This window comes from Lepisma saccharinum, chromosome 16 (genome assembly GCF_977018435.1).
Source record: "Lepisma saccharinum chromosome 16, izLepSacc3.1, whole genome shotgun sequence".
Classification (NCBI taxonomy): Eukaryota; Metazoa; Arthropoda; class Insecta; order Zygentoma; family Lepismatidae; genus Lepisma; species Lepisma saccharinum.
In genome coordinates, this window is record NC_139244.1 from 20,246,724 (window position 1) to 20,260,103 (window position 13,380).

The window sequence follows — 13,380 nt, forward strand, 5'->3', positions numbered from 1 at the left end:
CTACACCCTTTCCCCTGATTGTCAATTTATTTGGCGCGAGCAGTCCCAGATTCGATTCCCGGTGCGAGCTAAAAAAGAAAAAATAGGTGTTGACCCAGCATCGTGAGGATAATTGGGTAGCTGCTTGAACAGAAGTAGGGGGTTCCGACTTGAAAGCCAGAAAACAGCGGCGATGGGACTCGATACGCTGACCACTCGTCACCTAACGAAGAGCCGCTTTGTAGCCCTTGGCTCTCAAGGAATTATAGGTCAGGAATTTTTAGGTTAGAAGTGCCAGGTTTAGAGGTCTTAGCATTTAGTTTTGGCATTTGGTGCAAGCTGGGTGTGCCTCGCACCAGACCCGCCTCCCAAAGGGATCTTTCACCACGGAGTTTGGTTTAGGTTGTATTTATATGTGTGTGTGTGTCTAAATGCACTGATAAACTTTCCTGTGCTTCCAAATTTAGTGAATCGAATTCTTGATATTGAACAGTACGAATATTATTTTCAATTGTTCCACCCTTACAAGTGTTTGTTACTAACTTAAAACTTGGACATTAGTTTTACTCCTTGGTTGGTTTGCTGCAGAGTCATGAAAGCTATTGGATGCACTTTAAAATATACATTTTTGGAGGACTCCTCTTAATAGAAGTAAGCGCGGAACGGGTGTACCGCCATCAAAGCGAAACTGAGCACTTCAGTGGAATGCGAGTGTTAGGCCCCCACCCCTCCCTCTTCTGGGGTTGCAGAAACTCCGCAAGTTAACCTTAAACTGCACGAATGTAATGCTACACGCAGAGAGAGAGAGAGAGAGAGAGAGAGAGAGAGAGAGAGAGAGAGAGAGAGAGAGAGAGAGAGAGAGAGAGAGAGAGAGAGAGAGAGAGAGTATCGCACAGAGGTATTTTGTTTGAGACTTGTTATAAAAGGGGAAAGCCCCATACCACACTTTCCACTTGTAGTGGAAATTCCGGACAATATGGTGCCTCTTGATAACTTGATACAAAGCTTTAGTTTTTTTTGTTATGATGCCGAAGAAAGGTTCCATGTTGTGAACCTCTGAAGAGATATAAACGTTGGTACATCTCGGGAAACACAAAAGGATGTTTAAAAAGTGGAATCGGACCGCAGTTATTGTTACTATGAGCGTGTACAGTGTTAAAACTGGCTTTCGAACTTGATCCCACCCTTATCAGTGTTGTCACGTGATCACCATAATACACGATCATTCAGCCAGCAGTCTTTGGATGTAATACGGTACATTGCAAGTAAAGATTACTATACTCTGCAAAAAGTTGACTGACAAACTGACAGTCCAAAACAATCAATTTACACCGTCATCCAACTGTAGCTATCATAAAAAAATATCATGACCGTTTTTAAAGTTAGCACCTATTACATTGTTAACCTAATTAATGAAATTTAAGTGATTCAGATTTTTTAAAATATACTTGTGATGCACGCAACAGAAATGTATAATTATTATCTATTTTATGCATGATAAATATTCAAATTTAAAGGGCATGTCCGATAGCGCAGTGGTAACGTCTTCGCTTTGTAAACAAGGAGTCCCGGTTTCGATACCCAGTGGAGCACATAGTGGTTCGGATCCCAATTTAAACTGTAGGTCTAGTATCGACTAGTCTTTCTGTGCATAAAGTGCGCTTAAAAACAAACTCAAGTGAATAATGAAAATAAACGGTTGCAGAATATTGTGATCAAAGAATCATATTAAAAAAAATCGATTCAAGTTTCAGTTTTGCATGATGGCTTTCGCCATAGTAACTATAATCCCATTACTAATTTCCAAACACATGACTTGTAGCCTAATGAATATTATGTACTGTAGGCTACAGCTGTGGTTCTCAACCTTAGCGAAACCGCGACCAGGTAAATTCTTTTTTTAAAACGCGATGCTCCGAACCCAACGATTTTACTCGTAAATATACCTTTCTAAACTTTTTACTTTAAGCTTTACTTAATATGCACCTTCGAAAGTAAATATTAATAAATACACTGCGGCATAAAAATGACAAATTTCAGGAGAAATTCTTACGGCCAGATATACCTACATGACGTCAGGGTCCGGCGGTACAGAAATATATTCTGGAAGAGTTAGGGTATATCTCATTTAATAAAAATATTAATAAAATAGAAGGCAAGAGCTAAATACATTTTAAAAATTTGCGACTTTGCAAATAATAATTATTCACCAACATAAATATTAAAATACACGAGTTTATAGTTTCTACGCGTGGTGTTGTGTTTGAGATGTTATTCAATTATCATCTTAATTATGTTCGAACTTATTGATTTCGCACGTCTACTATATGTTGTTCTTCAAGCGATAATACTAATTATAGTTTAACAATAGGGGCCTATTGATATTTGTTATTCTCTCAGTCAATAAAGAAACAGAGCAGTACTTACTAGATCCGTACTGAAAAGTTCTTGCAATCACATCGATTCGCTTTCGAATTAATGCAATTGTAACTAAATTATTGTTAAGAATGAGGAGAGGTAACTTTAAGTACCAGAATGTAAAAGGTTGATCGGGACTGCACCTATAGTTTAATGTGGGATCCGAACCATGAGGAATCGAAAACGGGACCTCTTGATTACAAGGCACATCGTAAACCTACCTCTACGTCATCAGCGATGCTTTTACCAAAACGAAATAGCTGTGGCTATTTAAGAAAGAGGCTCACATGAAATGGGCGCTGTGTGTGTATGTGTGTGTGTGTGTGTGTGTGTGTGTGTGTGTAATCATAAATAGTATTCCACTGCGAAACAGAATATTAAAGAAAACACTCCATCAACCTAGAAATGAAATAATCAGGAATGTGCCTCTCGATACACAATAGAACAGGCAAAATTGTAATAAATGCTATAAGAATAAGAGCGAGCTACAGCAAAACTTAATTGCGATAGCAACAGGCAAGAATGAAAGAGCTGTCAAAATAATTAAGAACGAACAGAACAACCGCGAACTTGATACATCCGCAATTATTTCGTCCTTGATGAAGAGTTTTGCCTGGACGAATAAATTATTACTTTTTTAATTGAACAGAATCCTCAAAAATATGTCTCATTGCGTTACAGTTCGTGAAAAGATCTTGGTGAAGCTCTAACACTGTTAACTGAAATTGTAACGCCTTTCCTGCCGTCATTATGCTACTCCCCAACCGACCATTCCCTCCCCCATTTGATTGATTACCAAGTAGACAGTTGAAAGCGGCCGAGCTACGCTGGCGACATCTGCCAAGCCTGAAATCTCCCCAGCGAAGGCCGAAGAGGAAGTTACTGTAGCGCTCCACCTACGGGATGACGTCACAGCTAATGTTATCCCTTACGTAAGGCTTGGCATGAGAAGCAGACCAATCAGGGACGAGCGGAATGCAACGCTACAGTAAACAAGAAAAGACTCCGCGTTGGAAAATGGTAAACACGTTTCCAGCCGCATGCTGAGCAGCCATATCTGTTTTTCGTTTGCAGTGACACCTTGCGGAGGGACGCGAAAGTTACACTTTTATGCAGTGGGCAAATTATACTTTTTTGTTTTGGGAGGAAGGAATCACAGGAAATTTTCAATCTTTTGTGGGTAGATAATTGCACATTATTATTATTATAATTCAGGAAAACATTAAGATAATTGAAGGGCTCGGGAGCAAAACATGGTAAGTGACATTTTGATCATTATTGAGTTACAAAGTAAAAGGAGCCATCCTTCAATTGTCGAGTGTAATTGCCATGTCAATTATATCTACCGAATAGCTTCTAATAACCTTTTCTCTTGTATTGAACATAAATATGACCAAAATATCAACATGTTTTACACCCGAGGCCTTGAATTAATAACTTGATTGTTGATCGTTAAAATCTATAACTGTCCGTCAACACTAAGTTTAACTTCGTTAATAAATCGTTTATTTTCTCACACTGATCTTTTACCACAGTATTCGCTGGCTCTATTACAATTTAATTTTCATCCATTATTATGCAAGTAGCTAGGTTAACTGTTTTTATGGAACGAATATGTAAGTTCATTGAATATTTACTCGAGTTTTTTATGTGAACGTCCGAAAACAGTTCGTGCAATCGTTAAGTGTGTAAAACGAGAAGTCTTCCATTAAATTCATACATTTTACTCCCTTTTAGCCAAATATAACAAAACATTGTTAAGTACTGTACTTCTTGATATTATAAGATGGGCAAATTCTGTCATTTTTTACAATCTTTCGGTTGCGTTATGACGTTTGAAAGCAGGAAAATTCTGTTATTTTGTGAACAAGTTTACATTTGAGAAATAGGCGATTACAAATGGTTCGTGAGGAGAGAATAAATATCATCCCTGAAAAAGGTGAAAATTTCGATCGGTGAAAATCACCCCCGTTATTTCGAAGCGGAAGAATAATCGCGAAATGAATTTGGTCTTATAAATTTCAGGATATTTTTTTTTGTCTTTTATTGCGGAATAGAGAGTTTACTTTTGCACTAATTCGGCATATCGCTTATTTGTATTCTGCAGGTTTTTTTTCTATCCATCTAGGATAATCTCCCCCAGGGTACAAAGTAACGTAGGAATGTTGTTCCGTGAAGATCCTCCCCCAAAAGAGCCTCCCTCACTTCTGCCAGGGATATCCCCACCCCATAGATGCAATTTAAAATTGTAATGCAAATATGAATTTTTGAGTGTCCACGCTGGTTTACTGGTATAACGTTGTCATCTTGTAATCAAGGGTCTCGGGTTAAATCCCGATGGACGGCACAGAGCATGATAGTGTGGGCTTGAAGCAAAATGAGTCATTGTTAATGTGTTCAAGACGCAAGTGTCGGCTCGTACTGCAAATGCAATGGCAAAACACACAACTTTATTTTCAAGAAATATTTAATGTTTTAAATATTTCCTATTCTGACTAATATAGTAATAAATTTCATAAAAAAAAATTCACAGCTTCTCGTCTTGTCATTTTCATATTCAGTCCTTGCACAAGATGTGGAGCTGATGAACTGTCTTCAAAAGTTCTTGCATATGTATGTGTGTCACGAACACTTCTGGGTTGTAACGACTCCATTTACTTTCTAGTGGTTACAACCCAGAAGTGAGTGTGAGTGTGTGTGTGTGTGTGTGTGTGTGTGTGTGTGTGTGTGTGTGTGTAATTTATACAAATGTTAAGTAACTTTAATATCGGTTCCAATTTTTTTTAAAAGTTCAATTTTCTGCAGTTGACAACAAATGTGTGTGTATGAGAGGAAATGAATGTTTGGATTATTTTATTATTATATAATGTTGAAATGGCAATTATTTCCAGTTTGGTGGTCGAGCGTTAAGTGGTCAACATTAGATCTCGCCGCCGAATCTTCCGGGTTCAAATCCCGGCGTGGTCGTGGGTGTTCTTCGTGAGTGTCCCTTCATCAATTTTATCACTAATCCTTATCGCCGCGATTAGCCAAAAGTGGCAGAAAAGCGAATCTAAATAGCAAAAATACAACTATTTGTTTATAATAATGTGCATTTACCTCTCCATTAAGAAAGAGTGCAAATATTTTTGCATTTCCTTAGATTCAGCAATGTATGTATGTCCTGATAAAAAAATAAAGAAGTTAAATCGCTTAATGACAGTTGCAATGAAGTATGAATTACGAATTGATGAAATAGATGATGGAGCAACACAATGACACCTTCATTGCTCATCCCAAAGCTGGGAAAGTTATTTTAAAAAATGGCGCGTTAAAAGTTATTTTACTTCCGTTCCAAACGTAAACCGTTACTCCTACAAGTCCACTGCGCAAGTAGTCACTCGAGAAATGTCGACCAACGAACGCGTGAAAAGGAAAGGGATTGCATCTACGGAGCTGCCCACTCGCTTTCTCCCCTTCCTGCCCTTATGCGCGGCCTTGCTCCACAGACTCCTGGCACAGACTGAACAGATAAGAAATATACATACATGTGCTACACCCCAACACACGTGTTTGTATCATTTTCCGCTACCGGTTTTCTGGAACAATCGCTCTTCTTCATTTATAAGAAATCAGGCTTTGTTCTTGTGAGTAAGTTGGTGAGTTACAGGTAATGTAACTACAGGGTGAGTCAAAAGTCCCTGACCACCCCTTATAAAGGAGAGTAGTTTTCATAAATCTGACTTCACCACTGAATTTCTGGTGAAATTCTAGCCCAAAAACATACCCCACATGCCCCACTTCCCATTTCAAGAAATGAAGTTGGATCCAAGATGGCGGTCACCAAGATGGCAGACGTTGTCATGACATGCACCAAAAAGTTTCCCCCTAGGCTTAACATATTACTACCATGACAAATTGTTGCAATCTACACCCCCTTTCATTTTATAAGGGGTTGTCAGGGACTTTTGACTGACCCTGTACGTACTTTAAAGACCGATGCATAAAACATGGTCCAGAGTTCAGATTCCACTTCGAGGATCTCCGCATAATGTATTATTCTTTGGAAATTACATTAAAATTATATTTTATTAAAGCTGGGACATGCTTTGATATTTTACTACTAATTATGCATAGTATTCTACGTATTCGTGTGAAGAAAAGAATAAAATGCATTAAATAGAGAACTTACCTGAGTTGGCGTGAGATGTATGAGGCTGGCTAGATGTTCTCGTTCGGGGGCCGACAGGTACTTTTGCTGTTTGAACCGCCTTTCGAGTTCGTACACCTGCAAGATAATGCACCACCTCATAATATCAATTAGGAAAAACAATTTATCCTAAAGCTACGCAAGTAGGCTGAACAAGTTCACATTGCCGATAGAGGAAAAGGTCTAAATATGGGCCCCCCTTTTAATTTTGTCATTTTCGGAGGAAAAAAATCAATATATCAAGCACCTGCCTTTAAAATGCATATCTATGAAATATATACTTAAATATAATAGCAGTAAACAGTCATATATCGCTAAAACATTATAAAATTCGTATTTATGAATAATCTGTTGTTTTGAAAATCATGCGGAATGGGAAAAATCGAAATTAAGAAAAACATCCAAATATTTGTTGAAAATGTGATCTCAGCATTAGAACTCATGTCATAGCCCATATTTAGACCACCACGCTATTTTTCTTCTTCAATTTATTTTCGCTCTCTGTGGTACGTGTTTCACAAACAAGTCATGGCATTATAAAAGCCCACATTTGTTTTATGTACCGCTAATATCATAACCTATACAAAGCAGATGAGAATTCATAAAACGCTGAGATAAAACATACCTGCAAAAGGTTTTCGGAGGTCGCAATTCTATAACAGCGTCCAAGGCCGAAACTAACCACCACTTTCTCTTGTGAATTGGCGCCGCAACTTTGTTCTTGACAGATAACCAGTTCCCATTGCCAGGCTGCAGCACCCGGGAGCGCTGATAACTCCAAAACCCATATTTAAACCTTCGCCCATATTTAGACCTTCTCCTCCAATAGATTAACTTTGCAATAACAATAAACAAAATGTAGTTATTCGTGAATATGTATGAATAGGTGAAATAGTAGAAAATTTGTGTGGGTTTTCAAATTGCATAACAAAGTGTCAATCACCTCGTCGGGATTTTTCAGAGGTTTATCTCGTTCTCGGTCTCGGCACCATACCATCCCTATAGTGGTGGACAATTTGTACACGCCTATATCTATGTGCATCCAACATTAAGTCTAATATTCTAGACCTGGCAACACTGTACATTCAAAAAAGTAGTGGATAGTACTATACACTTGCAAAATAATCCCTTTTGACCGTAGAGAAAGATTATTTTCGGATAATCTCCAGGTGATGGAGCTATAGTTTAGCTAGCGAGCCTACGAACTGTGTAGTGTGTGAACAAGACGGTTTGCGATAGGTGCTGTGTTGAGATGACGTCAGCGGCTCGGTTTTTGATTGGTAGCTTCAGGAGTTATTACTCGTTTCGAAGCTGCAAATGCACAACAGCCAGAGATGTTACTAAAATAATATTGTTTTACAATGAAAGAACAAACCACGTGTTACACGAGTTTCTCTGCTCGATTCCCGCACGGCCAGTCACAAACGCGAGTTGGCTCGCAGCCGTACATGCGCGTCGCTGCTGAGCAGAGCGTTGTTTCCGTGCGTGCACTCACCTGCGCCTGCGTGAAGAGCACCCGTCGCTTCCTGCGTTGCGTGAGCGGGAACTGCATCGGCTTCGCGTCCGTAACGCTGCATGTGCTGAGTCCTCCCATGTTGGACATATTCATGTTCATGCCGGCGGTCGCCGAGGACCCCATCAGCCGGGAAACTGTGGAGAAAAAAAAACGAGCGTTTCATTAGCAGGGAACAGATTTGTATGTATTTAAAAAGTGAAAGATGTGTAAATATACAGGAATTAAATATGGACTTACAATCGTCAAAAGTGGCAATTTTCATTAAACACACTGTACACCTAGGTGAATAAAATATATTACCCTTACATGTCATTAACTGTAATGCAAAATCCAAACACAAAAAATGGATTTCCAAATTTAGCTATATTGACTGAAACTGCATTCAATATCATATGAAGCAATAGGAGCATATTTGAAATATGCAGTGGAATACATGCGAAAGCTTGAGCATTCTTCGTGTTCCGTGATGGGCACGTGGTGTCCATGTCGTCATAGGTCATATGGGAAGCGTTCTGTTGTTGACAAGAATGTTACAATGACAAATCAATTGTCTATTGTCAAGATTTGAAATAAACAGAGTACAAAACGAACAAAATACAGATGAATTGGAAACCTGTTATTTATCACAAGAAAGAAAATCTAATATTAACATGAAAATGGAAAATATGCCGGAAAATATTTGAAAATATGGACATTATACCGGGTTATCCGTTTGAGATGTCAGAAAACTAAACCGTTGTGTACAATAGGTTAATGTACGTATCTCTGAGCAGTTTGTTGAAATATATGCAGAAATTGATTAATTGATTGATTGAGTTGGTGTTTTAAGTCCGCCTTATGCACAGTAAGGCTAATTGAGACTGGACCTGTTTAAAGTGGGATCCGAACCACTATGTGCCTCCACCGGGTATCGAACCCAGGACCCCGTGATTACAAGGCGACGACGCTACCACTGCGCCATCGGGGAGGACAATATATGCAGAAAGGATGTAAGTTTTGAGTGAGTGCAGGTTTACAGCCTTCAGCCATGTGGCTGTACTAGTGTGCATATAACACTCGAAAATTTCACATCTATATACAATACATTGTGCGCTGTTGTGGCGTGACCACTATCTTTTCTACCATGAACGCTAGCGCCACGCGGCTGAAGTCTGTAAGCCTGCACTCACTCAAAACTTACATCCTTTCTGCACATATTACAAAAACTGCTCAGAGATACGTACATTAACCTATTGTACACAACGATTTACTTTTCTGACATCTCAAACGGATCACCCGATGTGTAGAAATAATTAAAATATGTAAAATACGTGCTAAAAGCCAATCTATGTAAAAATATGGATAATGAAAACAGCATTTTTGGAGCTTACATACCACGATTCGCAAAGAAATACACAATAACATTGAATTTTGCATTGTATGCAGATATGTATTTACATATAAATCAGTTCCCTGTTGATTAACTTCTGCAACGACCATCAAGTAATTGCCACCAATTTATGTTACCAGAATAATCATTAAATAACAATACTCTTGCTTTGGATACCTAACAGCTATGAATAAACATTTCCATTTCAATCTCTAAATTTCTATATTGAAAGAAATTACTGCTAATAACAGCATGAACAATATACAAATTAACGACACAATAAAAATTCATTCTATACGCGCACACTTCAGTAGTCTGCATACCAGTGACTCTCATTCTTCATGAGCCTGTGGCCGGTAAATTCATTTCTTAAAAGTCAATGCCTTTCAACAATTTCACTCGTAAATTTCTTTCTGATTTTTTAACTTTATACGTTTATACCTTGAAATTTAATATTAATAAATAACTTATGGTATAATCATAGTATTAGTTCAATTATATTTAGACTTGTTGACAAATATAACATTTGGTTTAAATCAGCTGAGTTGACAACCACTGCATTTAATGGAATCATTTACTTTCCTCTGGCCAATATCGTAAGTGCTGATTTTCATCGGTAAAGGAGGTAAGGGCCCCACACATTCTCGATCTCGGCCATTTTGGACGTGATGTGATCGGCACCACTCTCCAGCCGCCATTACCCACCCCCCAAGAGTGCCCCCCACGTACCCATTGGCCCGACCCTGTGGCCGAGTGGTTAGCACATCGCGCTGTGACGCCAAGGGTCCCGGGTTCGAATCCCGGTCGGGCTTGGTTGTTTGTGAATGTCCATTCATCAATTTCATCATTTCATCACTCATCCCCATCTTCGCAAATTAGCCAAGAGGCACAAAACGCGAAGTAAAATAAACTAAATCAACAACAATCAACGTACCCATTGATTTGAGGTAATAACGAATTTGAGCGAATAACGCTCGAACAGGCAAAACGAGCGGTATACGCTCGAAGCCTAGTCGTATAATCGTAATTTGTCTGTGGTAGTGCGTATGGATCGTGAGGTGAAAGACGCATTATCACCATGTAAAAATATAGTTTACAGTGGAGCCGCCGTATCAACCGGTGTCCATTCATAGCGCAGAGCGGTTATTTTGACAAAATCCTTTTTCCCTGCTGCCTGCTTCCGGGAGGAGGGACTTTAAGGTTGCCGCTTCTTGCCCAAGCGGTAGGCCTAATTGGTTGTTTGACCGCAAGTTCCTTCTTATAGGTAAACGCGGCAACAGAGGGTCACTGCCATAAAGGCGGTCCCCGCGCCTGCTGCAACTGCGGCTTCACTATAACCTATCTCAGCAATACAGTGATATGTGAAAATGAAATAGATGATTGTGGGCTGAAACTGCCAGAACGATTATTGCCACATTAAAAATTATATTCTACGTAAACGCGCGAGCAAGACAAGCGTACACACAGAACCCAAAACGTGTCAATTGACACATATATTTTGTTTTCAATAACACGTTAACGTGCATAAACTACAAATGATGCACCTTTTAATGTGTCAAAATATACATAGAAGTGCAAAAAAGGGTATTTTTATCAGATGAAGTTCCATATGATGCACTAATGCATCAATTTGGAAGATCAAACAAGATCATTTCGAAGATAACAAACTTTCACTTTTAATGCATCAATTGACACAGATGTTATTTTGTTACCTTCGAAATTATTTTGTCTGATCTTCCAAATTGATGCATTCTAGTGCATCACATGGAACTTCATCTGATAAAAATACCCTTTTATACGTTTCTATGTATATTTTGACACTAAAAACTGCATCATTTGCAGTTTACGCACGTTAACGTGTTATTGAAATCAAAATACATGTGTCAATTGACACGTTTTGGGTTCTGTGTGTAGTATGTTCGAGCGTGGGAAACTCGAGCGAGCGAAAGTGGTCACGTGACTCACATGCAGTAGTATAGTAGGTACACATTAATAAGAATGAAAATTATATTACAGGAAGGTATAGAAATGAGATTGTCGCTATTCAATCATGTAGGTTGAATTGTATCGTCTGCGTATTCATACGGTGCATAAAAAATAAAACAAACTGATGCCGGAATACTAAGATGTCTATGAAACTCTTGTTCACACAAGTGTATTCTCGAACACCTCTAAGGGTTGATCAAGATAGAACAGAATTAGTTTCCGAAAAATAAAAATAATAAGAAAAGGCCTGTGGGAGGGATATCTTCCACTCTTTTGTTATTGACACGTTCGGTCGGAAAGATTTGGAGCGTTTTTTGGAAGGGGGGAAGAGTCGCGGGGATTTGGGGGTGTGGGGACGCAGAACAAATCCTCAAGTAAGAGTCTTATGGAACATTAAAATTCTCCCCCCGCTACACGCTGCTTGAGTAAATGCTCCCGAAACCGAGAAGGTGCTCACATCCATTTTCCAAGTTTTAAGAGTGTTTGCTCTCACTCTAAGGCCAAATGAGGAAAAAAGAGGGCGCTCCCCCTAGTCCCCCATCTCATCCCCCCATTGAATGATCGGCACATCTCTATATCTTTAAGGCGTCAAGTATTTCCCAGAAACAAACTCGAAAGAAATCTGGAGAGATCTTTTCCTCTCGTGTCCCTTTTAGGAGAAAGCAAGAGGGAGGAGATTTGGGGGAGGGGGTGTTCTTAAGAATTAATCATGAAGGCATTTCTGAGATTATTACAAGTATGAAAGTCACTATCGCTGTTGATTAGCCTTTAAATACACACATTTTTAACGTTTATTCAAAATAGACACCTTGTGAGTGCATGCACTGAAGCGGTTGTAGAACTTTGTGAAGCAGTCTTGGTACTCCTGTTTTAGAATTGCCTCCAAAATCGCGGTCGAAGCCTTTTGGATGTCTGGAATGGTGTCGAAACGCCTTCCTTTCAACGCCAATTTCAGTTTTGGAAATAGCCAGAAGTCGCATGGAGCTAAATCTGGCACCCCCATGGTGATTGAGCTCCACTATCCCTTTTTTTGGCCAAAAACTGGCGTACCAACCTGCTCTCGTGGACGGGTGCATTGTCGTGCAACAGAGACCATGAGCCCTGTTCCCGATATTCAGGCCGAACTCTACGAATCCTGGCCAATAGACGATGCAAAATATCCACGTAATACTCAGCGTTCACAGTGTGACCGTCTGGAGTGAATTCCTTGTGGATGATGCCTTTGGAATGGAAGAACACCGTGAGCAGGGTTTTGATTCGGCTCTTCTGCATGCGCGCTTTCTTTGGTTTTGGAGAGCCTGGACCCTGGACCATCACGAAATCTTGCATACCACTTAAACACGTTCTTACGACTCAATGCCTCACTACCATAAACAGTTTGCATAATTTGAAACGTCTCTGTTGCACTTTTACCCAATTTGAAACAGAATTTAATGTTGGCACATTGCTCCGTTTCCGACTGACGTTCAGCAGGTACTGTCAGTCACAAGATCCGTATCCGTCGACCATTGACGGTAGTGTTTTGCAACTTTGCCGGAAGAAAGTCGAAATGTGTCGCTACGTAGTACATATACTTCTCCATAGATGGCACTGGTGGTTCCGTTGCAAAAAAATCAGTAACCTTTCCTACTGGACGGACTGTGTAGTTCGAAGAAAATATAGACCGTTGATAGATGATAGAAAATTCAAAACAATAAAGGACACACTTATCTAGTAAGCATCTTTAAAAGTAGAAATGGGATGTATTTTTACATTGCCAGCAACCCGAAAAACCGTATCACAACTTTTATTAATCCAAATTCCATTGAATTTACGCATATTTATAAATGCCCTGAGGGTCAGAGCACAGACAAGCTTTTATTTTTATCGAGGAGAGAAAATAAAACGGAATTATCTCACTCCGTTTACTTTCTTAGAGTCCTT

General features: G+C 39.3%; 1 protein-coding gene across 1 annotated transcript in view; it reads right to left on the bottom strand.

The window, feature by feature from the left end:
* scro (scarecrow) overlaps window positions 1-13,380 on the bottom strand; it is an 84,285-nt gene that overhangs the window by 22,409 nt on the left and 48,496 nt on the right. Inside the window, exons 2-3 of the mRNA XM_083137263.1 lie at window positions 8,082-8,236; window positions 6,569-6,664 (exon numbers count right to left, since the gene is read on the bottom strand). Of these exons, the coding sequence (XP_082993389.1) occupies window positions 6,569-6,664; window positions 8,082-8,236 (251 nt within the window). The remainder of the gene's footprint in view (window positions 1-6,568; window positions 6,665-8,081; window positions 8,237-13,380) is intronic.